The sequence below is a fragment of the Pelophylax lessonae genome (genome assembly GCF_965119305.1).
Source record: "Pelophylax lessonae genome assembly, chromosome: 11".
NCBI lineage: Eukaryota > Metazoa > Chordata > Amphibia > Anura > Ranidae > Pelophylax > Pelophylax lessonae.
The window spans coordinates 22,773,741-22,799,537 of NC_138778.1; the positions used below are offsets into that span (position 1 = coordinate 22,773,741).

At 45.2% G+C, this 25,797-nt stretch overlaps 1 protein-coding gene across 1 annotated transcript in view; it reads left to right on the plus strand.

Annotated features, from left to right (window-relative positions):
* The window catches only part of ABCA5 (ATP binding cassette subfamily A member 5), a 102,831-nt gene that overhangs the window by 64,891 nt on the left and 12,143 nt on the right, over window positions 1–25,797 (plus strand). The window contains exons 21-33 of the mRNA XM_082271562.1: window positions 1,714–1,851; window positions 4,538–4,651; window positions 6,629–6,799; window positions 8,920–9,033; window positions 11,796–11,933; window positions 15,080–15,151; window positions 16,740–16,831; window positions 17,718–17,835; window positions 20,419–20,536; window positions 20,627–20,718; window positions 22,172–22,344; window positions 23,289–23,364; window positions 23,455–23,549. Coding sequence (XP_082127688.1) covers window positions 1,714–1,851; window positions 4,538–4,651; window positions 6,629–6,799; window positions 8,920–9,033; window positions 11,796–11,933; window positions 15,080–15,151; window positions 16,740–16,831; window positions 17,718–17,835; window positions 20,419–20,536; window positions 20,627–20,718; window positions 22,172–22,344; window positions 23,289–23,364; window positions 23,455–23,549 — 1,511 coding nt within the window. The remainder of the gene's footprint in view (window positions 1–1,713; window positions 1,852–4,537; window positions 4,652–6,628; window positions 6,800–8,919; window positions 9,034–11,795; window positions 11,934–15,079; window positions 15,152–16,739; window positions 16,832–17,717; window positions 17,836–20,418; window positions 20,537–20,626; window positions 20,719–22,171; window positions 22,345–23,288; window positions 23,365–23,454; window positions 23,550–25,797) is intronic.

Here is a 25,797-nt window from a genome sequence, read left to right on the forward strand (position 1 = left end):
TATTCACAGACAAGACTAGGCATGATGAGAATTGTAGTTCCTGAAAAACTGGAGGGCCATAGTTTGAAGACCCCTGGCTTAATAGGACAGTCAGGGGAGAATGAAAACTCCTCCTACAAGCTTTAACCAGACACTGATAGAAGTCACAAGACTGCTATATACTGCTGATGAGAAAAGGTATTTAGCAGTTTATATTTACTAAAATAATTGCATTTTTATGTTCTGTGGGAGACCCGATATAGTGACTGCAGGCTCCTGGGTTTAGTAACAATTTAAAGTGGAGCTTCACCCAAAATGGGAAGTTCCGCTTTAAGCATTCCTCTCCCCCAATAATGCCACATTTGGCATGTCATTTTTTTCGGGGGGGGGGGGGACAGGTACCTAGTTTTGAGCGGAAGTTCTCCTCTCCCCCTCCCTCCTTGCAATCTTCTGGGAAAAGTCAGAGGTCCCAGAAGATTGCCTGACCAATAGGGAGGTCCTGGGCGGCTCGCACATGCGCAGTGCACACCCGGCTGTGAAGCTGCAAGCTGTCACAGCTGGGTGCCCACACTTGCAATGACAGGGCCGCCTAGAGGAGAGGAAGAGAAGCGAAGCTTTGGGGCGGCCGCATCGCTGGACCGTGGGACAGGTGAGTGTGTGTTTATTAAAAGTCAGCAGATACACTTTTTGTAGCTGCTGACTTTTAATGAACACAAAAAATGAGTGAAACTCTGCTTAAATACAGGCATACCCCGCTTTAAGTACACTCACTTTACGTACACTCGCGAGTACGGTCACGGCCTGGTCAGCTTGGCATGGCACTATTCCTGGTTTTTAACATTGGCGTCTATGGGAAATCTTGGTCAGTTTGACATGGCACTACTCCCAAACCATACGTGACAGGGATACCAAACTTAGGGAGCACCGAGAGGGGACCCAGGACTACAACATATCCTATTTGTGGCCAGCCAGCTTGTCTAGGTAATCTACCATGTCCTAGTCCTTGATCCCCTTAACATGCTCCCCAAGCTTGGTGTCCTTGTAACTTATGGTTTGGGAGCAGTGCCATGTCAAGCAGACCAATATTTCCTATAGAGTTAGTGTATTTACATGCATTGAGAAATGAAAAAAGGTATTGCTTCACTTTAAGTACATTTTCGTTTTACATACATGCTCTGGTCCCATTGTGTACTTAAAAGTGGGGTATGCCTGTAATGGTGGCAGAAAGTCAGTTGAACGTAAGAGAGACAGCCTAGAAACCTTTGTTGAATTTTTTTGAGGACAAATCTCCTATGTTTAAAATCCTCAAATGCTTAAAGTCCATCTCCGCTCAGACACAGTGAGGAAGGGTTGGATCCTCTGTGAGGTTCTGTGTTCCCCTTGGGGATATTTCCCCCCACCTCTTATCCCGGTCACATCACGTGACTTATTCCAAGATGGAGGATCTGCGGTTGATGATGACATAAGGGGCAGGGGCAGAAGTTGGGCATTCATTCAGTGCAATAGAAAAATCTCCAAGTGACAAATGGAATGAGAAATTTAAAATCTGGTGATTGCCTTCCTGTCGCAGTGACACCCCCATCTGTTATTTCTAGTTCTGGTGTCACCGGGGTGAATCCCTGCCCTCCTATTCAGTCCTATGGAATCTGTGTCACTCCATTGTACAGATAATGAGCAGAATCGATTACTGCACATCTAGAGGGGTCATCACTGTCTTGTGTTTGTGTCTTCCAGTATTTAATCTATGAAGCCGTGTTCAATAGTACCATGGTGCACTCCCTACCGGTCCTCATTAACACCATCAGTAACACTCTGCTGAGACAGCTGCATGTCAACGAGAGCATCCAGGTGTGGAGCAGCCCCTTTCCCAAGGTGAGAGCTCATTCTATAACAGCACACCTAAAAAGGTGCCTTTTAAGGGTCATTCCTCCCAAAAGAGGTATTTTAGTTACCGGTGAAGCCTGGTGGGCTGAGTCTGCTCTTCCTTCTTATGTGTCTTGGATGTTCCAATATCAAACTCCCCCTGCCATAATTTCTGACTCTGCTACTGTCCACCTGGGAGGTTTGGGTATTCCCACCTTTGTGTATCGCAAGCAACTCCTGTTACATTCTCCATAAAATGAGACCACTAAGAAAATCCACCAGGGATGGTGGAAGCCCTCATAATGGGCACAGTAGGTGTACAGACCTGGGAACTCAGCACTGGGATGGTGGGGACCCCTCATAATGGGCACAGCAGGTGTACTGACCCAGGAACCCAGCAAAGGCATAGTGGGAACCCCTCATAATGCGTACAGCAGGTGTACAGACCCAGGAACACAGCACAGGGATGATAGGAACCCCTCATAATAGGCACAGCAGGTGTATAGACCCGGGAACTTAGTGCAGGAATAGTGGGAACCTATCATAATGGGCACAGCAGGTGTACGTGGTAAAAGTTAGAATTGGGGTGCACCCGCGCTATGGATAATACCACAAATACTGAACTAGTTTTAAAACAGTTTTTTATGACGGTTTAAAACCGGGGAGACCAGATGGTTGTGCTGCCTCCAACTTACCGCAAGGGTAAAAGTATTGTGGGGGTCAGGGGGTGTTGGTATGGGGCGCTACCACCTTGTACAACAAAATCAATGGTGTATGTGGTCCCACGAGAAAAGTGCCATTATATGAGCACAGTGCACTTTTCTCGTGGGACCACATACACCATTGATTTTGTTGTACAAGGTGGTAGCGCCCCATACCAACACCCCCTGACCCCCACACAGCAGGTGTACAGACCCAAGAACACAGCACTGGGATGGTGGGGACTCCTCATAATGGAAACAGCAGGTGTACTGACCCAGGAACTCAGTGCAGGAATAGTGGAAAACCCTCATAATGGGCACAGCAGGTGTACAGACCCGGGAACACAGCACTGGGATGGTGGGGACCCCTCATAATGGGCACAGCAGGTTTACAGACCCAGGAACTCAGCACAGGGATAGTGGGAACCCCTCATAATGGGCACAGCAGGTGTACAGACCCAGGAACTCAGCACAGGGATAAAGGGAACCCCTCATAATGGGCACAGCAGGTTTACAGACCCAGGATCTCAGCACAGGGATGATGGGAACCCCTCATAATAGGTACAGCAGGTGTACACACTTTGGAATTCAGTGCATGGGATAGTGGGAGACCCATATAAAGGGTACAGCAGGCGTGCAGACACAGGAACTTACACATAGCACATGAGTCGGAAAAATGACTCCTTCTTCAACTTCCATTTTCTCTGATCAGAAGGCCTTGTAGAGTGTCAGTGAGAGAGAGACAGTCTAAAAGTAAACATTTCCTGCCAAGCCTTCTCTTTAGAAACCCATCAGTGCAGCTTTACCTCTGTGGTTTTGTATGATCATAGAGCTCTGCACTGAAAGCTGTACTAATCTCTTTTATATTTTAATGTAAGGTATTTTGTCTTTCATTCATTGACAGACACAGCTCCATATTCTGTACCACAGGGTATGCTGCCCTCTGCAGGAGTAGGACTAGGCAGACAACACAAAAACTTGGTTACCCCTCGTGGGCCGTCCTCAGCTGGCATAATCCCCCTCTCTGCTTAGAGATACTCCATTTTAGTTTGCTAGTTTAGGAGTAGGACCCTAGTTTCCCTACCGGGCCCTAGGTCCTGGCATTTTTGTCTATTTTTTTGCTGTTTGTTTTTGAATTTCTTCCAGTTTTTTTTCCTGTGGAGATCTTCGAGCATCTGCCGGGCTGAGTGACAGGCTGGACAATTGAAGTTCCGGGTCCCAAGCAGGTTTAGCTTCCATGAAATTGTGAGGCATCCGCCTTTCCTAGTGGCATTGTGGTGGGAGCCTGTCTGCGGGTCTTCCTGCATCAGCGGCAGATGGCCCCCCCTGGGGGGGTCCGTTTGCGGGATCCTGTCGATGGCGCTCCTTAGAGGGCCTCTGTTGGCGCCCCCTGTGGGGGGCTTGAGTCACCGACCAGATGTGAGGGGTAATGATAGAGTTGGGTGTTGGCTTAGCGAATGCGCCCCCTGCCCTCTCCTGTCTCATCAAATCCTGTATCTGGTATCTGGTTGAGAGGGTATTTCAGGTTGGGCTCTTGTTGTTCTAGTTGAGCTATTATTACCTGGATTGGCTTGTGTCTAGCCTTGGGTTTGTTTTCCCATCCCTCATGTTTGGTACTGTTTTGGGACCTCCTTATAGTACAGAATTTGGAGCTGTGTATGTCAATGAATGAAAGACAAAAAAGGATTTTTGTACTCATCGTAAAATCCTTTTCTCTGAGTTCATTGACAGACACAGCACCCACCTCTCTAAGGACTTTTTATGCTTCTGTTACTGCTACAAAACTGAGTATCTCTAAGCAGAGGGGGGGGGGGGGGTTATGCCAGCTGAGGACGGCCCACGAGGCATAGCCAAGCTTAGTGTTGTTTGCCTAGTCCTACTACTGCAGTGGGCATCATAACCATATGGTACAGAATATGGAGCTGTGTCTGTTAATAAACTCAGAGAAAAGGATTTTACGGTGAGTACTAAAATTGTATATTTTATGTCTTTAGGAATACTTGGATGTATCATACAAGATCACTCTGTACTTCCTGGTCATATATCTGGGAATTTTAGCTGCTGGGATGTTGCCTTATTTTGCCATGGAGAACATCTACAACCATAAGGTAAGAGCTGGAACCATAGCCATTTGCATTAGGGTGTGCACCCCAAAACTGAAACATATATTGTATTCATGTGTTTGCATGTGTTTATATAGTGGCAGTGGCAGTAGAGCAGTGGATGGTGTCACAAGCGGCAAGGATTGTGGTCAGTAGGAAATTTTTTACAATTTTATATTTTTTATTTATTTTTTTACTTTTTTTTTAGCAGAAAAAGAGACTTTTTTGTATTTAGTGACATTAGGGGTCTAAACATGGGAAATATGTGCCACATAGGGTGATTAGGGTGTGCCCAGGCCCTATGGCTGGAACACTGTTGAATACCCAGAGACCCTTCCTGCCATGCTGTCCACAGCCTGTGTAGTGACATTGTTCCTTTAGGTGTGCGTAGGGGTGCATTGGTGAATAATTACTGAACAAGCGGCCACTTTCCAGCCATCCAGCTCTGGTACTCAAAGTCTATATCCATTATACATCAGCAGTTTATGGACTGATGTTACTTGAAAGCTCAGTTAGATATTTTGAGGGTTTATATTTAAAGACGCATCCTTCCCTAAATTGTTACAACAACACATGGAGGACTAATCCTGGCTAGGGGCTGCCTCCAAGAAAAGCGGGGGAATGGGATGTTTTAGATGTTTAAAGTGTGGATCATATAAAGATCATGTATTGATATAAAGTATAATAGTAGGGAAGCAGAGGATATAAATAAAAAATATATATTTTATTACATAAATTCACAAATCCAAAAATTGAAAACATATAAACATATTCAAATATAAAATGACCAATAATGAAAGATCCTCAATATGCTTGATGGAGGGCCAAAATCAAGGAAGGTTCAGAATCACATACATGCAAATGTAGCAAGGAACTGAATATAGGACCCCAGCCCCCTACGCGTTTCGACTTAAATTAGTCTCCCTCTGTGCGAGATTTCCTGTTTTATTTAAAAATTTAAAAAAAACTCATTTTACCTCATTGTTTTGGCCTCTACATATGTAGTTCCCGCTTTTCTGGGGGGTCTCTTATACATACTCAAGCAGGTTCGCCTTCGTTCCACATTACCCCTGCCCTTTGTGGTCCTAGGGCAGGGGTGTCAAACTTAATTTAATCGCGGGCCGCATCAGCATTATGATTGCCCTCAAAAGGGCCGGTTGTATCTGTAAGACTAGATGTCAAGAGCATGCCCTACCCTTACATAAGACGTCAAGAGTCTCTCCACCATCAGAAGTTGAGTCCCCCACCCTCCCTTACATCACAGTGCACCTCTCTTACCTTGTTGTGCTGCTGGGAAGAAGCTGGAGGCATTGCTGGAAAGCAGAAAGTATAAGGTCTGGAGGAGGACTGGAGCTCTCCTGCAGCTACAGGAGAGGTGTGAGGGCCACATAAAATGGCCTGGAGGGCCGGATTCGGCCCGCGGGCCTTGTGTTTGACACCTGTGTCCTAGGGTTTGGGTTTCGCCTGTCCATGAGCCGTCTCTAAACAAATGGGCTAACATTACGCACATGTTTGTTTCTTGGGCAAAATGTGGTTTCACGAATATGTGTGTTAAAGGAGCTGTGGACTATTATTCCCCCTGAGGAAGACTAATTCAAGTCGAAACGCGTAGGGGTCTGGGGTCCTATATTCAGTTCCTTGCTACATATGCATGTATGTGATTCTGAACCTTGCTTGTTTTTTGGCCCCCCATCAAGCATATTGAGGATCTTTCATTAGTGGTCATTTTATATTTGAATATGTTAATATGTTTTCAATTTTTGTATTTGTGAATTTATGTAATAAAAGATATATTTTTTATTTATATCCTCTGCTTCACTACTATTATACTTTATATCAATGCATGGTCTTTATATGATCCACACTTTAAGCATCTAAAACATCCCATTCCCCTGCTTTTCTTGGAGGCAGCCCCTAGCCGGGATTAGTCCTTCATGTGTTGTATGGATTGATGTTACTTGCCCATTTCTTTCCTTACACCAGGTGAAGGCCTACACTCAGCTGAAGATGTCAGGTCTCTATCAGTCTGCATATTGGGTTGGACAAGCTTCGGTGGACATGCTTTTTTTTCTGCTGATCCTCTCCGTCATGCTGGGAATTTTGTTCATCTGTAATAAGGGAATTTCACTTTATGTCGGAACATTCGTCACCTTGGTGAGCTTCTGTATTTCTTGTCCTCTGTCCTATACCATGAATTCTCATTATCCATTGAATTATAGATACACTATATTGTCAAAAGTATTGGGAAGCCTGCCTCTAAACGCACATGAACTTAGATGGCATCCCAGTCTTAATAGGTAGGGTTCCACATTGAGTTGGCCTACCCTTTGCAGCTATAACAGCTTCAACTCTTCTGGGAAGACTGTCCACGGGGTTTAGGAGTGTGTCTATGGGAATGTTTGACCAATCTTCCAGAAGCGCATTTGTGAGGTCAGGCACTAATGTTGGATGGGAAGGCCTGGCTCGCAGTCTGCGCTTTAATTCATCCCAAAGGTGTTCTATCGGGTTGAGGCAGGCCAGTCAAGTTCCTCCACCCCAAACTCGCTCATCCATGTCTTTATGGACCTTACTTTGTGCACTGGTCCAAATCAATTGGTGGAGGGGGGATTATGGTGTGGGGTTATGGTGTATGATTATATATTTACTGGAGGACTTGACAGGCAGCCTGCCTTTAAAGCTGGCCATACACATACAATTTCATACAATTTCATTAAGGTATCAAACTTTTTTTATTCCTTTTTTCCCGTCAAAATCTCAAGGAACAGATGACATAAATTGGTGGTTTCGGTCAACCGCAATGAGGTGGCTTTGAAACTACCCTGATCAAACAGGGAGGAAAAATCTGCACACTTACTAGAAGATTGTCCTTAAGATTTGATTGCAATTTTCCTTTATTTCAATAGACTTTATTGAAGCTTTCATTAAAACTATACCATAGACCAGGGGTCCTCAAACTACGGCCCTCCAGCTGTTGCGGAACTACACGTCCCATGAGGCATTGGAAAACTCTGACATTTACAGACATGTCTAGGCATGATGGGAATTGTAGTTCCTGAACAACTGGAGGGCCATAGTTTGAAGACCCCTGCCATAGACAGAAATGTCGGTGCTACTTAAAAGTCGGAATCAGGAAAACAATTTCATGAATTGAAAGGCACCTGTGATCAGTACAAGCCCAGTGTAGAATTTGCTATTGACCAAGTTCTGGCAGTCAGGAAACTCTTAAGTAAATTGTTAGTTTATGGTGATTCACTTTTGATCATTTTTGCAATTTCTGGTAGATCGGAAGTGAATGAAATCGACTATGAAGTGCCATGAAGCCAGCAAAGTCAAAAAACTATGACAACAGGGCAGCCAAAAAGAGTGCGCCTAGGCAGGGGCTTACCTATAGGGGTCGCAATTGCAACACAGCCCCATGCTGCAGGAGTCATGTGTGGCCCCCCTGTACACCTGTATAGGAGGAGCGGCAGGGGGGCCTGAATATAGAGAAACTGATCTCTCCATTTCCCTCCTGCAGCCGCTAAATGCCATTCAGCGGCTGCAGGAGGGAAATAGAGAGATCGGGTCCTCTATATTTGTGTGCCCTTTCTGCTCCTCCTATCCAGCTTCTTTCTGCTGCCCCCCTGTGCTGTTTCCCTGAACCCCTGTGCTCTCTCCAACCCCCCCCCCCCCCCGTTGTCCCCAGATCTGTCAAGATGAAGAGCGGGGAAGGGGTCGGTATAATTTACCAGCCCCTTCCTTTTCTGAATGGAGAATCGGTGATCCGTACTGATCAATGACCCTGTCCATTCCTAATTGAAACCTAGTAAACCGATTTTTCTTTGCTTTAGTTTGTGAATGAATGGGAAACTCTTTACAGGGTTATTCCTGTCCATTCATTGTGTGCAGCTGAGACTGCAGGGAAGAAGATTGAGGGCCTTAATCTTCTTTCTCGGTCTCAAAGGTAGAACATCAGAGGTCTGTTTAGACTGTTTTAGATTATTTCATCAAAGCCCTCCAATGGGGCTCTTAAAAAAAAATGGTAAAAAAAAATAAAATTAAACTAAAAAACTACTGCCACCAATGGCGAAACTGCTAGGGTCACAAAGGTTGCACTTGCAACCAGGCCCTGGTGTTCCACCACTGGGCTCTGGGGGAAGGACCCTGGTTGGGGGTCAGGTGCCCTGGAGGTACTAGTTACGTCACTGCGCCCAGGTGGGGCGTGAGCTGTGTCCTTTAGTGAATGTCAGAGAAAAGGAATTTCCTGTTGAATCAAGCAATGCTTTCTATTTCAGGTCTTCTGCATGATTGGCTATGTTCCCGCAACGGTGCTGCTAACCTATGTGGCTTCTTTTATGTACAAAGCCATCAGTGACACCCGGCAGTGGTGGTCCATTTTCTTTTCTATGGTATGTACAGTGGGTGATGACTAGGTGACTTTAAGGGAATATATATTTTTAATCATTTTTAAGATCAATTATGTTCAATCACTTTCAAAATAATACATTTTTCAATCATTTTCAAAGCGCATGTAAACCCTCACCTTGAAAAACAACCGATCCCATTAAAAATATATTTAAAAACATAAATACCTTTTTTTTCCCTTTTTTTTATATAAGTGATCACATTCCTTCTGTTCTCAGCTGCATAAGACTTGGGGGAGGAAAAACAGCAACACACTGAGCTACCTAGTAAATGGCTGTGCAGGGGTGGTGTCAGGACAAGTCTGATAATTGGAGGAGAGAGTTCCAGCACAGCCAAAAAAACTGACCACACTGTGCTCTCAAACCTAGTGTGGTCAGTTTTTAATAGGAAAGCAGAGGGACTGGCAAGAACACCAAGAATTTCACACAAAGGAAGCAATTCAAAGAGACTTTCTCATACAAGTACATGGTACAAGTACATGGCACAGCAGGCACATATCAGGAATGTGAAATGTTGGGGTAACATAATTAAGCAATGAGCTAGATTTTTTAATTTTGATTGAGTTTACAAGTCATTTTTAGGTGGGGGGATCCTTTTTGAATTTATTTATTGACATGTTGATGGTATCTTTCACATGGATGTTAAAATATGCACTGAGTAAGTACAGCTGTATAAAACAAAAACTGTGCCTGTCTTCATTTCAGGCTGCAAAGCAACGAAATTAGAATTTTTTGAAAGGGGGGGGGGGGTGATTCTTTACTATACCCACTGTATGTGAGGTGTATCAGAGAAAAACTAAACATACAATAAGCGAGTTGTAGACCCAACGCCACTAACCTTGTAAAGAATAGAGGGACGGTGTATTTAAAAATAAACTGCCAATTATTGGAACCCAAGCTATTCCTTTATTTAATGATCCAAATAGCAATAAATGTATACAAAATAAGGTTTTAAACTTGTAATTCTAAATACAAAATTAAGTTTAGAATTGACTTGAGCAAGTATTTAAAATTAAAAATTACAAATTTTAAACTGAATTTTGTTTACCTTTATTTCAATTTGGATCAATAAATAAAAGAAATGATCCACATAGCAATAAATGTACATAAAAATTCAGTTTTAAATGTCATTTTAAATTTTAATTTTAAATACTTGCCCATATCAATTTTAAACTGTATATTGTGTACCTTTTATTGCTATTTGGATCATTGAATAAAATCATATCTTGGGTTTTAATATTTGGCTGTTTATATTTAGTTACACCTTCTCTCCTAATGCCACTAACCTTATAAAGAAAAGAGGGAAGGTGTATTTAAATATAAACTGCTGAATATTAGAACCCAAGATATTATTTTATTTAATTATCCAAAAAGCAATAAAGGTACACAAAATTCTGTTTAAAATGGCAAAAAGAAATAAAGGTACACACAATTCAGTTTAAAATGTTTAATTTTAGATTTTATTAAATACTTGCCCAAGCCAATTTCAAAATGTATATTGTGTATTGCTATTTGGATCATTAAATATCTTGGGTTCTAATATTGGAAATCTATATTTAGCTACACCTTCCCTCTTTTCTTTACAAGGTTAGTGGTGTTGAGTCTACAACTCATTTTATTTTTTTAAATGGTATTTTCTCTGATAGATGTATTGTACTGATGAGGACCCCCCCATTTTAAATTTTAATTTTAAATACTTGCCCATATCAATTTTAAACTGTATATTGTGTACCTTTTATTGCTATTGAATAAAATCATATCTTGGGTTCTAATATTTGGCTGTTTATATTTAGTTACACCTTCTCTCCTAATGCCAGTAACCTTGTAAAGAAAAGAGGGAAGGTGTACAGTATTTAAATATAAACTGCCGAATATTAGAACCCAAGATATTATTTTATTTAATTATCCAAAAAGCAATAAAGGTACATAAAATTCAGTTTAAAATGGCAAAAAGAAATCAAGGTACACACAAATCAGTTTAAAATGTTTAATTTTAGAATTTAATATTAAATACTTGCCCAAACCAATTTCAAAATGTATATTGTGTACATGTATTGCTATTTGGATCATTAAATATCTTGGGTTCTAATATTTGGCAATTTATATTTAGCTACACCTCCCTTTTTTCTTTACAAGATTAGTGGTGTTGAGTCTACAACTCGTTTTTTTTATTTTTTTATAGATTTTATTTTTACTGATAGATTTATTCTACTAATGAGGATCCCCCACCCCCCACATACACACTATACATAAGATGATGTAGAAGAAGGTTAAGGTTGGGACTTTGAGGAAATTTTAGGATAAGTGCCTGAGGTGAGGTGAACCTACCTTCACATAGTGAACCTACCTCTCTACACCTGAATGCTTGGCCATTTTGGGACAACTACTGGCAGTGTGAAATCCTCCCACCCCCTTCCTGCTTCCAGCACATTCCAATTGGCCAGCCAGACAGCCAAACATAGCGATGGACCATTAGGAATGTGGGGGCAGAAAGGAGCAGGAAAGTGCAGCCACTATCTGGAATTGTTAGCGCTTTGCCTGATTTTAATGGTTGGCTTTTGGGTATCTAAGGAGCATTAAAAACTGGGTGAAGGTGCATCTAGTTGCCCAAACTTTCCACCTGCTAGAAATATTATTTTTAGTTTAATGCTTTGATTATAGTTCAGGTATGCTTGTTTCTTTCTGAAAAATGTTAATATTGCATGCCCCATTAGTCACCTTCTTTTTCCTTCTTCTCCATCCTTCAGATGTGTCTGATCACCATCACCACGGTTGAGCTTGCCTCTGTCATCGGGAATGATTTGATATTTACCGTCTGCCACGACATGTTCTCTTTATTTATACCCATCTATCCCCTGATTGGTTGTTTGATCTGTTTCTTAAAGGTAAGAATGAAGTGTGGTTAAGCAGGGTTGGCTCTTCTAAATCTTCGGACCCGACATTAATTTGATGGCCAGCAGATGGTTAGTTGCCAGAGTCGTGCTACATAGCCCGATGGAAGTAGATAGGAATTTCTAAAGTCTGGTGTGATTGGTTGTTGTTGCTTCCATGAATTAGCCATAAGGTTGGTGGAATGATTTGTGGTCACCGATCCTCCCATCACCCTTTAACAGCTGTGACGGTCTAGGATGAGGCTCAGAGGCCAAGGGCTGTAGCAGTAGAGAGGTTCACATGTAGCCAGCAGGAAATATATGGGCAGATTCTCCTGGCATATGACACTGGATCACCTGTGACGTGGGGTCTAAGTACAAGTGGGTATTTACCAGAGCTGCTGATGGTGAAGATGGGTTTTGCTGCGTGTTAATAGCAGGTTGCAGTTTGTAGCCCCACCAGGAGGTAAGTTAAATACAGTCCACTAGAAATTTAGGGATCAAGCAGAAGCATAGTCAGTAAACAAGCCAAAGGTCAGTAACACGTAGTAGTAGATTGGGATCAGACACCAGAAACAAGACACAAACAAGATTGTCCAAGGAATCAGGGAGCTGTCCAGCATCCCTGGTGGCACAGCAAGAAGAGCCACAGCCAGACACCGCTGAGGTTGCAAGCTCAGACCTGAAACTTGACATCAGGCTTCGACGCTACTAAGATGCCGCTATTACAATTTTGTTTAATAACAAAACTGGCACTGATCATATGATTACAGTAGATAAGACCATTCCAGGTAGCGCTCCCTTACCAGCACCATTATCTTCTACCTGGCTTCTTTTGGGTTCGGCATCTTCCACAATCCTTATTGGCTGACTTGCAATGATATAACTCTCGCACTTGAGCATGGGAGTTCATTCATCCTGGCACCCTGTAGATGCCACAAATGCACACTGAGCTGCTCATGCATAGATCAATAAATGAGTAATTGAAGGTCGTGTACAGGAAGGTAAGAATCCTATATTTTATAGGAGGCATCATATATATCTACAATATTATTATTTCAGGTACTTATATAGCGCTGTCAATTTACACAGCGCTTTACATATACATTGCACATTCACATCAATCCCTGCCCTCCAGGAGCTTACAATCTAAGGTCCCTAACTCGCATACATACACAGTAGGGCCAATTTTTATACAGGATCCAATTAACCTACCAGCATGTCTTTGGAGTGTAGGAGGAAACCGGACTACCCGGAGGAAACCCATGCGGACACAGGGAGAACATGCAAACTCCAGGCAGGTAGTGTTGTGGTTGGGATTCAAACCAGTGACCCTCTTGCTGCTAGGTGAAAGTGCTAACCACTACACCACTGTGCCGCCCTAACATACCTGCCCGCAATTTATTGAAAAGGGGACATAATCCCTCTTTTCACTTTTAAAGGTGACTTGAGCTCTCCCGGGAGCCTAAAAAACATGTGACCTTGGTCACCACAAGGTCCATGAATGTAGGGGGCTCATAGGTACCACCTAGATAGAAATGGCTTGTGATTTGTGTCTGTAGGCGGCTTAAGTGTCTATTAAAGTTTTTGACATTTTGTATACAGTGCCCCCACATGTACTGTATTTTATTATATTGGGTTTATTTCATACATTCCTAGTCTGGGAGGACTGGAGCAGCCTCATGGGCTAGAGTTCTGTGTAGTGTAATAGCCTTCATTTACTTCTAAATGAAGGCTCCAGTCAATGGAAATCATTCAGCCTTTTTTTCCATATTTTTATGTAGCACCCTCCTAGATAGGTGCTAGGAAGGAGAATAGTTTGCTCTGCCTGCTTAACAGGGGAGCAGCATGCAAATCATAGTCTGCTCCATCTGCTTATCAGGGGAGCCTGATCAATAGTTATGCCTGTTGCATGTGTCCAGGTGTGATTTATCTGGGCTGAGGGAGTGTCCCCACTGTATCCAATAGGAGAGTCTGTTGGACAGTGGAGGAAACCCAGCCAGTGACACACAGGCTTTGTAACTATCCCAGTGGGTTGGCACAAACAGTGGTGCATCCTGGTATATGTTATAAAAGCCAAGGACACATGTGACAGGGTGTCTTTGGGCGGGAAGCCAGGTCCCAGGAGGAGGGTGACGGTTGCCTCTCCTCCTATTTGCTGTGGAAGGTGGTCACAGGTGGTCGGCCTAGTGAACCAGGAGTGTGGAGCTGAGCCAGGAGGTCTAGGAAAGCTGACAAGTGGAGTTGGAGGCAGAGCAACCTTGGGAAAAACAGTGTCTGTGAGTACCAGGAAACTTGCCAGGGGTCTGCCCAGGAAGGGGACCACTCCAGTGGAGTGTCAGTGGACAGGAGTTCAGCACACACAGCAAGTGAGAAAGAGGGTGCCAAGTTAGACCCTGAAGAGTTACTAAAACAGGATCATACTTTCTATCTTCACTTCAGTGGTAAGGTGAAGCAGCGCCCTTGCCACACACATTATAGTTAGTGTCCTCAGAATTGTGCATAGTTCATAGTTGGAGTATCCCGCTCATCCCTTCTCCTATCCCAATTCTAAATAAAATACAAAAAAAACAACATCCCCTGGATTGATTATTGACTGAGCCAAGGACTTTAAATGCTATTTGTCTACTATCAGTTGCTAAGGGTAACCCAGGGGAATCAAGAAAGTGCATTTCTCAGCAGTCCTCTAGGGGGCAGTGCTACATTTGTTTTGTGGATTTATCGCAATCTTCTCCTCATTCAGAGGAGGTCTTCCAGCTCTGACTTCCTTTACGGCTCTGGAATGTCATGTGACCAACAGCCTCAAAGAAAGCCAATGCTGGAAAATGTGAAAAGGAGCATCAGAATAAACCCCGCCTTTAAACATGGCTACCAATCACCCAGTGTGGTTTACTTTCCTTGCCCCTACCATGACTGGGCTACTTGGTTGTGTTTGCCCCCAGGTCAAAGCTTCCCAGGCCTCCCCTGGTGCACTAGCATTACCCTCTTCAGTATCTACAGAACATAAGCAGGTGTGCAATGAGGTATCCTTGCATTGTATAACTAACCCTGTAACCCTGCAACCAAACCATACTTTGATGTTGAGTGTCAGCAGCAGTGGGGTTCTTACCCTGCATTCATAGCGCTTAATCAGAATTGTTTTCTTCTGTTTTCTGTTTCAGAAATCCTGGAAAGTTTCAGGGGATGAAAACAGCTACACTCAACTTGGCCGGGTGTTGGTGGCAGTTTTAGCTGTAAGCCGATCTGTTTTTTATATATTTAACATTGATATTGTGACATTTAGTATAAAATATATGATTTTTATTTTTTACTCCTTTTTTTTTTTACATTTTCTTGGTGATATTTCATAACTGTATTGTTGCCACCAGAGGGCAGCAGTTTTCTCTGCTATTAAAATATATCAAAGCCTGATTACACCCCAATTTTTTTTTAGTTTCAGTTTTGGATAGGGTTAGAAAGAATTACATTTTATGTTTGTTTTTTCTGTCTGTGACCCCATTGGGGAGAAATTCTCTCAGTTCCTGCCCCTGTGACACCCATGAAGGAAATGATTGGTGCAGCCTGGCTGAAGCCTGGTCTCTGTCCTCTGGAGAAGAGCATGCCTTTACTAATCCTGACTTTCTTGAAGTCAGTATCTGCATGGCTTATTCCAGGGACCACAGAGTGTTTCAGAGAGAAATACAGTAATAAGGGTACACAGATACTAGGGATCGACTGATTATCGGCAAAGCCGATATATCGAGGGCCGATATGCACTTTCCCCGATATATCGGAATCGGCCGCTGAGGTTACCGATATTGCCAATATTTCGGAAAGGGCTTGTACCGGAGTGATAGCCTGCAGCTAGAGGCATCACCCCGGTACCGGCGTCCATAGCCGACGGTCAGCTGTCTTGTAATGACAACCAATGTGGCTGAGAAGCCGCTCGGCTGTCATTACAAAGAGCGGGAGGGGATGCCCCCCCCCCCTCACGCCACCTTCCGCGGCTCGTCCGGGTCTCCCGTCCCACCGGTAGACCCGGGCAACTAGCCTGCATGGTCGCCGAACACCTGATCAAAGCCACATTCGGCTCTGATCAGGTCACCGTGCAAAAACCCGGAAGTGATGTCATAAGTGACATCACTTCCGGGTACTGTCTGGCGCCAGATTAAAAAAAATGACAGCATACAAAACAGCCAAACTTGGCGTTTTGAATGCTTTTAAGTGCAGAGGAGGGGGTTGGGGTCTTTTAGACCCCCAGATCCCTCTACAAGAGTACCTGTCAAAAAAAAAATTTTTTGTTCAAATGTACAAAAATATCGCCCAATATCGGCCGATACCGATATGCATTGGCCAAAATATCGGTATCGGTATCAGCAACGAAAAACCGATATCGGTCGATCACTAACAGATACACATTATTATTATTACTGAAGAGTTTTCAGGTGTAGCCCAACTGAAGTTTTGGTTTATATCAGATAAGTACATTCTAGGTACATACAAAAGGTGCACAGAATAGTACAGTTCATTTTCTTTGGAAAGCAGCCACAGCCTGCGTAGAAAAGCCTGTCTCCTGCTAGCAGGCTTGCAGAGAAGGACCCATGCTCTCTGCGGGGAGGCAGTGATCCCTATGCAGAGGTCCAACCTCCTGTTGGGTTGGACCTAAAGCTTATGCTCCCTACTGATTGGAGAGCTCTGGCTCTGACCAGCAGGGGGCGTGTTGCAGGGCACATAATTTATTTTGGGGACATATCGCAGCCTATTGCTCTTCCATGCTGGCTGCTCTATTTTGAGAGAAGCTGTCCTAAATATATGAATATGACAATCCTTCTTTCTCTACAGCCGTACATACAGCTTGTTATCCTGCTGCTTCTCCTGCGCCACCTAGAGTTAAAGAATGGAGGAAAATCCATTAGAAAGGATCCCCTGTTCAGGTAGAATTAATTTTTTGTTTGAAAGTTAATTGAAAAAATTGAATGCAATATACAGTGATCAACAGGAGAGGGCGCTGTGGCACTTCTCTTCTCCCCCACCAACCTGCTGCCACAATTTCCCTCCTCCATTCAGCTGTACTGGCCTCTGGCTTGCAGTGCTTGGATCAGCTGAGAGGTTCCAGAAAATGCACCATGGACAGGTTGTCAAGGGGCAACCTAAACCTGTTTTCTGGTATCTTCTGTCTTATAGTCCTGTGGATAAATCAAGAACATCAGAAGACTGGATGCAGCCCAGGGTCTTCCTCCACTCTCACTCTTCTGTTTCCACTTTTCTGGGCCAGCAAATTAAATATTGTCTGTAACGGAACCGCTGACCCACACTGTACTTGTGGGCTTCCATCAGTAAACGGCTTCCTTGCAGTCATGAACATATATCCCAGATTTTCCCAGCCGCTCTCATACAAAGCTAGCCAACAACTTAGCTTGTACAAGTTTTGGAACCTTCTCTTTATTGAACAGTTTCACACTCAATTTATACAGACATGAGCACATCCCCTCCTGATCAAATTACTAGACTCAGGTCAGGGGTTGCCTGATTACATTATTCAATACAGATGAAATTGTATACAGAAACAGAATTAACCTGAACTAATTATCTAGCTGTCTGGACAGAATACACATCCCACCTCATTACACAAACAATAGGGAGAGCCTGTCTGACATTGAAGTTCAATACACATTAGCATAAATGTAAATACAGACCCCATTCTGTGTAAAATACAGACCTCACTCCCGATGTCGGTTAATACCATCACATTGTCTTTATAGAAGAAAGCGGCCAATGCGCTTTCTTCTCAGATCTGTTTTTGTTTTCCGGGGGCCACAGGAGGAAAGACAAGAAAGGCAAAGCATGGAAATTCACAGAGGTCCCGGAGGATGAAGACGAGGACGTCCGGATAGAAAGAGCGCGGGTTGGGGAGTACATGGCGTCCGACTCTTATGAGGTATGGACGTGCTGGACAGGCACCTGAACAGTAGTACCTCCTTTGTAGTGCAATTTAACCCCTTAGGTCTCAGTGTGGTGTTACTGGTCTCCATCCAGAGCCTTAGCCACGGGTTGCATGCTGTCTGGTTACATTGTTCTTTTATCTTTGTGAAATCACAGTGATGATGGATAAAGCTCCCAGGGCTTATTTAAAGGAAATATATAATGGGTTGGGTCACTCTTATAACCATGCCATGTTCAAACTCACTTAAATCCCCTTTCTTACCCATTCTAATGCTCAGTTTAAACTTCAGCAAGTCGTCTTCACCACGTCTAGATACCTAAATGCATGGAGTGTAAGTAAGGCAGTGGACGGTGTCAGTAGAGCGTTGGATGGTGTCAGTAAAGCAGTAGACTTTGTCAGTAGAGCAGTGGACGGTGTCAGCAGAGCAGTGGACGGTGTCGGTAGGGCAGTGGACGGTGTCAGTAGAGCAGTGGACGGTGTCAGTAGAGCAGTGTAGGTTGTCAGTAGGGCAGTGGACGGTGTCGGTAGAGCAGTAGATGGTGTCGGTAGAGGAGTGGACAGTGTCAGTAGGGCAGTGGATGGTGTCAGTAGAGCAGTGGACGGTGTCAGTAGGACAGTGGATGGTGACAGTAGAGCAGTGGACGGTGTCAGAAGAGCAGTGGACAGTGTCAGTAGAACAGTGGACGGTGTCAGTAGAGCAGTGGACGGTGTCAGTAGGGCAGTGGATGGTGTCAGTAGAGCAGTGGACGGTGTCAGTAGAGCAGTGGATGGTGTCAGTAGGGCAGTGGATGGTGTCAGTAAGGCAGTGGACAGTGACAGTAGAGCAGTGGACGGTGTCAGAAGAGCAGTGGACAGTGTCAGTAGAACAGTGGACGGTGTCAGTAGAGCAGTGGACAGTGTCAGTAGAACAGTGGACGGTGTCAGTAGAGCAGTGGACGGTGTCAGTAGAGCAGTGGACGGTGTCAGTAGAGCAGTGGACAGTGTCGGTAGAGCAGTGTATGGAGTCAGTAGAGCAGTGGAGGGTGTCAGTAGAGCAGTGGACAGTGTCAGTAGAGCAGTGGATGGAGTCAGTAGAGCAGTGGATGGTGTCGGTAGAGGAGTGGATGGTGTCGGTAGAGCAGTGGACAGTGTCGGTAGGGCAGTGGACAGTGTTGGTTGGGCAGTGGACGGTGTCGGTAGGGCAGTGGATGGTGTCGGTAGAGCAGTGGACAGTGTCGGTAGAGCAGTGGATGGAGTCAGTAAGGCAGTGAACGGTGTCAGTAGAGCAGTGGATGGAGTCAGTAGAGCAGTGGACGGTGTCGATAGAGGAGTGGATGGTGTCGGTAGAGGAGTGGGCGGTGTCGGTAGAGGAGTGGACGGTGTCAGTAGGGCAGTGGACGGTGTCAGTAGGGCAGTGGATGGTGTCAGTAGGGCAGTGGACGGTGTCTGTAGAGCAGTGGATGGTGTCAGTGGAGCAGTGGATGGAGTCAGTAGGGCAGTGGACGGTGTCGGTAGAGGAGTGGACGGTGTCGGTAGAGGAGTGGACGGTGTCGGTAGGGCAGTGGACGGTGTCAGTAGGGCAGTGGACGGTGTCGGTAGAGCAGTGGATGGAGTCAGAGCAGTGGACGGTGTCGGTAGGGCAGTGGACGGTGTCGGTAGGGCAGTGGACGGTGTCGGAAGAGCAGTGGATGGAGTCAGAGCAGTGGACGGTGTCGGTAGGGCAGTGGACGGTGTAGGTACGGCAGTGGACAGTGTCGGTAGAGGAGTGGACGGTGTCGGTAGGGCAGTGGACGGTGTCGGTAGGGCAGTGGACGGTGTCGGTAGAGCAGTGGATGGAGTCAGAGCAGTGGACGGTGTCGGTAGGGCAGTGGACGGTGTCGGTAGGGCAGTGGATGGAGTCAGAGCAGTGGATGGAGTCAGAGCAGTGGACGGTGTCGGTAGGGCAGTGGACAGTGTCGGTAGAGCAGTGGATGATGTCAGTAGAGCAGTGGATGGTGTCAGTACTTTTTTATTTTTATTATTTTATACAATTTTATTTTTTTTTTAACAATTTTTTTTTTAGGAAGCCCCATTGGGGGCTTTTGAGACACAAGGAGGGAGTGAGGACAGAGTATCTCCAGTCCCTCTCTCTGCAGCCTCAGCTGCACTGGACAGTGAATGAGTGGGAAGTGCTCTGTGCTGAGCGGCTTCCTGTTCATCCACAATCTGAAGCATAGTAAACACAGGATGTTCAGGCCCAGGATGACACAACTCCCGCACATCTCCATGTTTTCTGCCTTTTTAAATCTGCAGCTTTTACTAAAATAATCCCAACTGATCCTGCCATGAAGGACCCTGACAACCCTCTCCCAATTGTGCCCCTACATTGTCACCCTGCCCCATGCTTCCCTGGTGGCTACACACATTGCCTGGGCATGGCTTGTTGTCACTGTCGTCCAGAGCAGTGCAGCAAACACTGGGGGAAGTAGCTGAAAGAGGCTGGAGGAGATCAGCATCATTGAGATGCAGGAAGAAGGGTGAATGGTTCGTTACACTCAGAGCTTTACCCAACTAAATGTCATCCATTGGGGGTTTCCCATTATCCTTTCTCTTTCCCAGAAACCGGCCATCATGGTGAGCGGATTACACAAAGAGTACAATGAGAAGGGGAAGACCATTGTAGGGAAGACCATGAGGAAGCTGGTGGTCAATAACATCTCCTTCTGTGTAAGGAAAGGTAAGTCTCCCCCCCCCCCCCCATTAAGTCTCCCTCCCCCCCATACACAGGAAGTGGTTGTCACCATCATAACCGTGTCTCTGATTCTAGGGGAGATTCTTGGGCTGGTGGGGCCCAATGGGTGCGGGAAAAGTACGATCCTGGACATGATGGTGGGACAGACGGAGCCGAACGCCGGGAAGGTCAGCAAATGTTCTGATTATTAATAGTCTGGGTTATATGGTAAGAGAAGCTGTCATAGGGCAGCGGGGGGGGGGGGGGGGGAGTTAATCAACTTTAAAAACTTACAGGTAGAAGAATACATAATACTTGCAGAGCTTTTCCTTTCCTCTTCTGGGAGTGTCTAATTACTGTCTGTGCTGGCCCAGCCCCCCCCCTCCTTCCTCTTTCCGCTTGCCGCATGGTACCTAGACAGTCAAGCTTCCGGGTGTGATGTAGGACGTTGGTATCCCTAGTGACCGCGTGACCACGGCCTGATGCGTTTCGTCATTAAAGGACTTCAACCGAGCTCAGTTGAAGTCCTTTGATGATGAAACGCGTCAGAGCGCGGTCACGCAGTCACCAGGGATACCTACATCCTACGTCACACCCGGAAGCTTGACCAGCTGAATACTGGTACTTATATTTAAGTATCTAAGTCTCTTGTGGATCTGACATCCCCCGTTGTGGCATATATCCCCAGTGTGGTGGCATACATTGGCTTGTATTCATTGGTCTCTGGTAAGTTTATTACCATTAGGCAAGCACGGTGGTGTGGTGAAGGCTTTCCAGGATCTGAATGCACCATTGTGGATGATCTGAATGCACTATTGTGGATGATCTACTGCCTTGGATTCTTGCTCTGAATTTGGGACTGTTTGTATCAATTCTCTCACACTGCTTTTTCCAAATAACAGAGACTCTATTAATCTTAGGATTTTCACATCCTAGGATAGCGCTGCTAGTGTATTATTTGAGGTTGAGAGAATTTATTTTATCAACTTTGGGATACACCTTTTGTAATATAGAGTGACAGTTTAGAGTCTGCTTGGGTTACTGACATCACATCCAAGATGGCGGCACTCAGCAGCAGTCTTCTGGCTTTTGGATGTCTGCACAAGGGAGGTTTTTACAGGTAAATGCCATAAATAAAATACAATAAATAAACATTTTGATTGTTAGATTGTTAAAGAAATGAATGGTCTGGTGACAGGGCCCCTTTAAAAGAAAAAATAGGGACCCACCATTTAGTGAATGGGAACACAATAGGGGAGCACTCTGGATATGGTGTCACTGTGTGGCCGGGTACCAGATCACAAGACTGGCTGAACACAATGACAGGTGATTTGCTATAACACACATGATGGGCTTAGTGTCCTGCTGCATTCTCATTGCTCCAGCAGCTTTGCCTATGTGTATGAGGTAATGTGGGGGGGATCAGCATGACAGCCAGGCAGATAGCATTTTCTGAGATCATCAGTGTCACTCCTGCTCGGTTCTCTGAGAAGAATGGTGATACCGATGTTGGGAGGTATCTGATTTATGGGAAGGAGATCTCTCCGTATGGAGGTGAGGAGGAGGTCAGGTGCACATCCCATGAATTCAGAATGATCTCCGAGTCTCTTACTGATGTCATCTCTATGTGTGTGCTTTCAGATCTGGATTGGAGATCCGGGCCCCTCCGAAACAGGAGGGGGCCCCATACGATATGTGGGTTATTCACCTCAATTAAACCATCTGTGGCCAGAGATCAGAGTGCAGGAACACCTGGAGACCTACGGCTCCATCAAAGGCATGAGCCAGAGCAGCCTGAAAGAAGTCATAGACAGGTGAGTTCTATGGGCTCTCAGATCAGACAATGTCATTGTTTTATAGAAGGATCCAGGTCTAGGGGCCCAGAAATCATGGGTTTCTTGTATAGTATATATTATTAGGGGCCACTCCACTCAATTGGGTGAATGGGAACCCCTCATAATGGGCACAGCAGGTGTGCAGAACTGGGAACTCAGCACAGGGATAGTGGGAACCCCTCATAAAGGGCACAACAGGTGTACAGACCCAGGAACTCAGCACAGGGATGATGAGAACCCCTCATAATGGGCACAGCAGGTGTACAGACCCAGGAACTCAGCACAGGGATGATGAGAACCCCTCATAATGGGCACAGCAGGTGTACAGACCCGGGAACTTAGCACAGGGAGGGTGAGAACCCCTCATAATGGGCACAGCAGGTATAGAGACCCAGGAACTCAGCACAGGGATGATGAGAACCCCTCATAATGGGCACAGTAGGTGTACAGAACTGGGAACTAAGAACAGCGATGGTGGGAACTCCTCATAAAGGGCACAACAGGTGTGCAGACCCGGGAACTCAGCACAGGGATGGTGGGAAACCCTCATAAAGGGCACAACAGGTGTACAGACCCGGGAACTCAGCACAGGGATGGTGGGAACCCCTCATAATAAGCCCAGCAAGTGTTCAAACCCAGGAACTCAGCACAGGGATAGTGGAAACCCCTCATAATGGGCACAGTAGGTGCAGCAGGTGTACAGACCCAGGAAATTCAGCACAGGGATGGTGGGAACCTCTCATAATGGGCACAGCAGGTATACAGACCCGGGAATTCAGTTATAGTAGGTGGAGAGACCTGGGAATTCAGTTGCTGAGATAAAAGAACATAGTAGGTGGTCTCCCTCGTCCTGTGCTCACACACACATGAAGTTGTCCGGACCTTTGTTTGCTGTGATTTTCTCCCTATGACCTTGTTTTCAGAATAGTAGATGCTCTGGACATGAGAGAGGACAGGCAGAAACCTACCAAGAAGCTGTCAGCGGGAGCCCAGAGAAAGGTGACTCCTCCCACTAGATACGCACCTTGAGTTTTCATTCGTCTGTTTCTGGACCTTTCGGGTAATGTAATGTCATTCCTCTTCACATAGCTGTGTTTTGCCCTGAGCATGCTGGGTAATCCTGATATTGTGCTTCTGGATGAACCTTCCACTGGAATGGACCCTAAAGCCAAACAGCAATTGTGGTGAGTACCTTGGATGTATTACCACAGCACTGTGTATGGAAATATGTCCACCTGTTCTCAGCCTGGAATCATCGATCTACCATTGTAAGGGAAGCAGCTCCCCACAGACCCCACAGTAAGCGTCATTCTTCCCACTGACCACGAATATAAGGGACACCTTGCCCATTGTAGGAAGCATTCTTCCCACTGACCACCAATGTAAGGGTCATTTTTCCCGCTGACCACCAATGTAAGGGGCATTCTTCCCACTGACCACCAATGTAAGGGGCATTCTTCCCACTGACCACCAATGTAAGGGACATTCTTCCCACTGATCACCAATGTAAGAGACATTCTTCCCACTGACCACCAATGTAAGGGACATTTTTCCCACTGACCACCAATGTAAGGGGCATTCTTCCCACTGACCACCAATGTAAGGGGCATTCTTCCCACTGACCACCAATGTAAGGGGCATTCTTCCCACTGACCACCAATGTAAGGGGCATTCTTCCCACTGACCACCAATGTAAGAGACATTCTTCCCACTGACCACCAATGTAAGGAGCATTCTTCCCACTTATCACCAATATAAGGGACATTCTTCCCACTGATCACCAATGTAAGGGACATTCTTCCCACTGATCACCAATGTAAGGGACATTCTTCCCACTGACCACCAATGTAAGGGACATTCTTCCCACTGATCACCAATGTAAGGGGACACCTTGTCCATTGACCCGCAAGTTAATTCAGGATTTCCCATCACTCTATTTCCCCAGAATCAATGGTCATTAGTACAAACAACAATGGCAAATCATCACAATTAGGACACAGGCAGCAAAAACATCCTGACAGTGTTTTTCAGTTTTCTCCAAAATTCTGGTGCTTTTTTCCTTGTTCTGGTGGCAGTGGCGAATGGGGTGGGGAGACGTGGTAATACTTGCTGCTGGTGGTGCCTAATACGCAGCTGGGTTTGTTTTTTTGGTTGGTGACAGGTTTCCTTTATCTAGGCCCTGTCCTCATCACTATTACTGTTCAAACTAAGGAAGGTAGGTATGGACCATAAGGTGAGTACCTGGATAGAGAACTGGCTCCAGGGGAGAGTACAGAGGGTGGTGATTAATGGGGAGTACTCGGATTGGGCGGGTGTGGAAAGTTGGGTCCCCCAGGGTTCTGTCCTGGGACCAATCCTGTTTAATTTATTCATAAATGATCTAGAGGAGGGGATATCTAGTACAATCTCAGTATTTGCGGATGATACTAAACTAAGCTTGCCAATACCTTCTATGCGGGATGTGGAAACCTTACAAGAGGATCTGAACAAAATAACGGGGTGGGCAACTACATGGCAGATGAGATTTAATGTTGAAAAATGTAAAGTAATACACTTGGGCGCCAAAAACACAAAAGCAAGCTACTCACTAGGGGGGGAACCTCTGGGTGAGTCTACGATGGAAAAGGACCTGGGGGTCCTAGTGGACAACAGGTTTGGCAGTGGCATGCAATGCCAAGCCGCTGCAAGCAAAGCCAACAGAATACTGGGATGTATAAAAAAGGGGATTCACTCCAGAAATAAAGAGATTATTCTCCCTCTCTACAAGACTCTGGTCCGGCCACATCTGGAGTATGCTGTCCAGTTCTGGGCACCGGTCCTCAGGAAGGATGTGCTGGAACTGGAAAGAGTCCAGAGAAGGGCAACAAAAATAATTAGGGGAATGGAGAACATCAGCTATGAGGAAAGACTACAAGCACTGAACTTATTCTCTCTGGAGAAGAGACGATTGAGGGGGGATATGATATCAATGTACAAATACTGTACTGGTGACCCGAGCATAAGGAATAAACTTTTTAGAGAAAGGGAATACAATAAGACACGGAGCCACTTACTAAAACTAGAGGAAAAACAGTTTAACCTTAAAGTACATAAGGGGTTCTTCACTGTCAGAGCGGTAAGGATGTGGAATTCTCTTCCACAAGCAGTGGTATCAGCAGGGAGCATCGATAGTTTCAAAAAACGATTAGATGGGCACCTTAAAGACCTCAACATACAGGGGTATACAATGTACGGTTAACAGTAAACGCACACACACATCATAGGTTGAACTGGACGGACTGATGTCTTTTTTCAACCTCACAAACTATGTAAAACACTATTAAAGCCAAATTTGCATCCGAGCAAAGGAGGTCCTGACCTGTATCCCTGCACCCACAGAAGGGGCAGATATAGGCCAAGAGAATCAGGTGATGGTCCAGCGTCATTCTCACC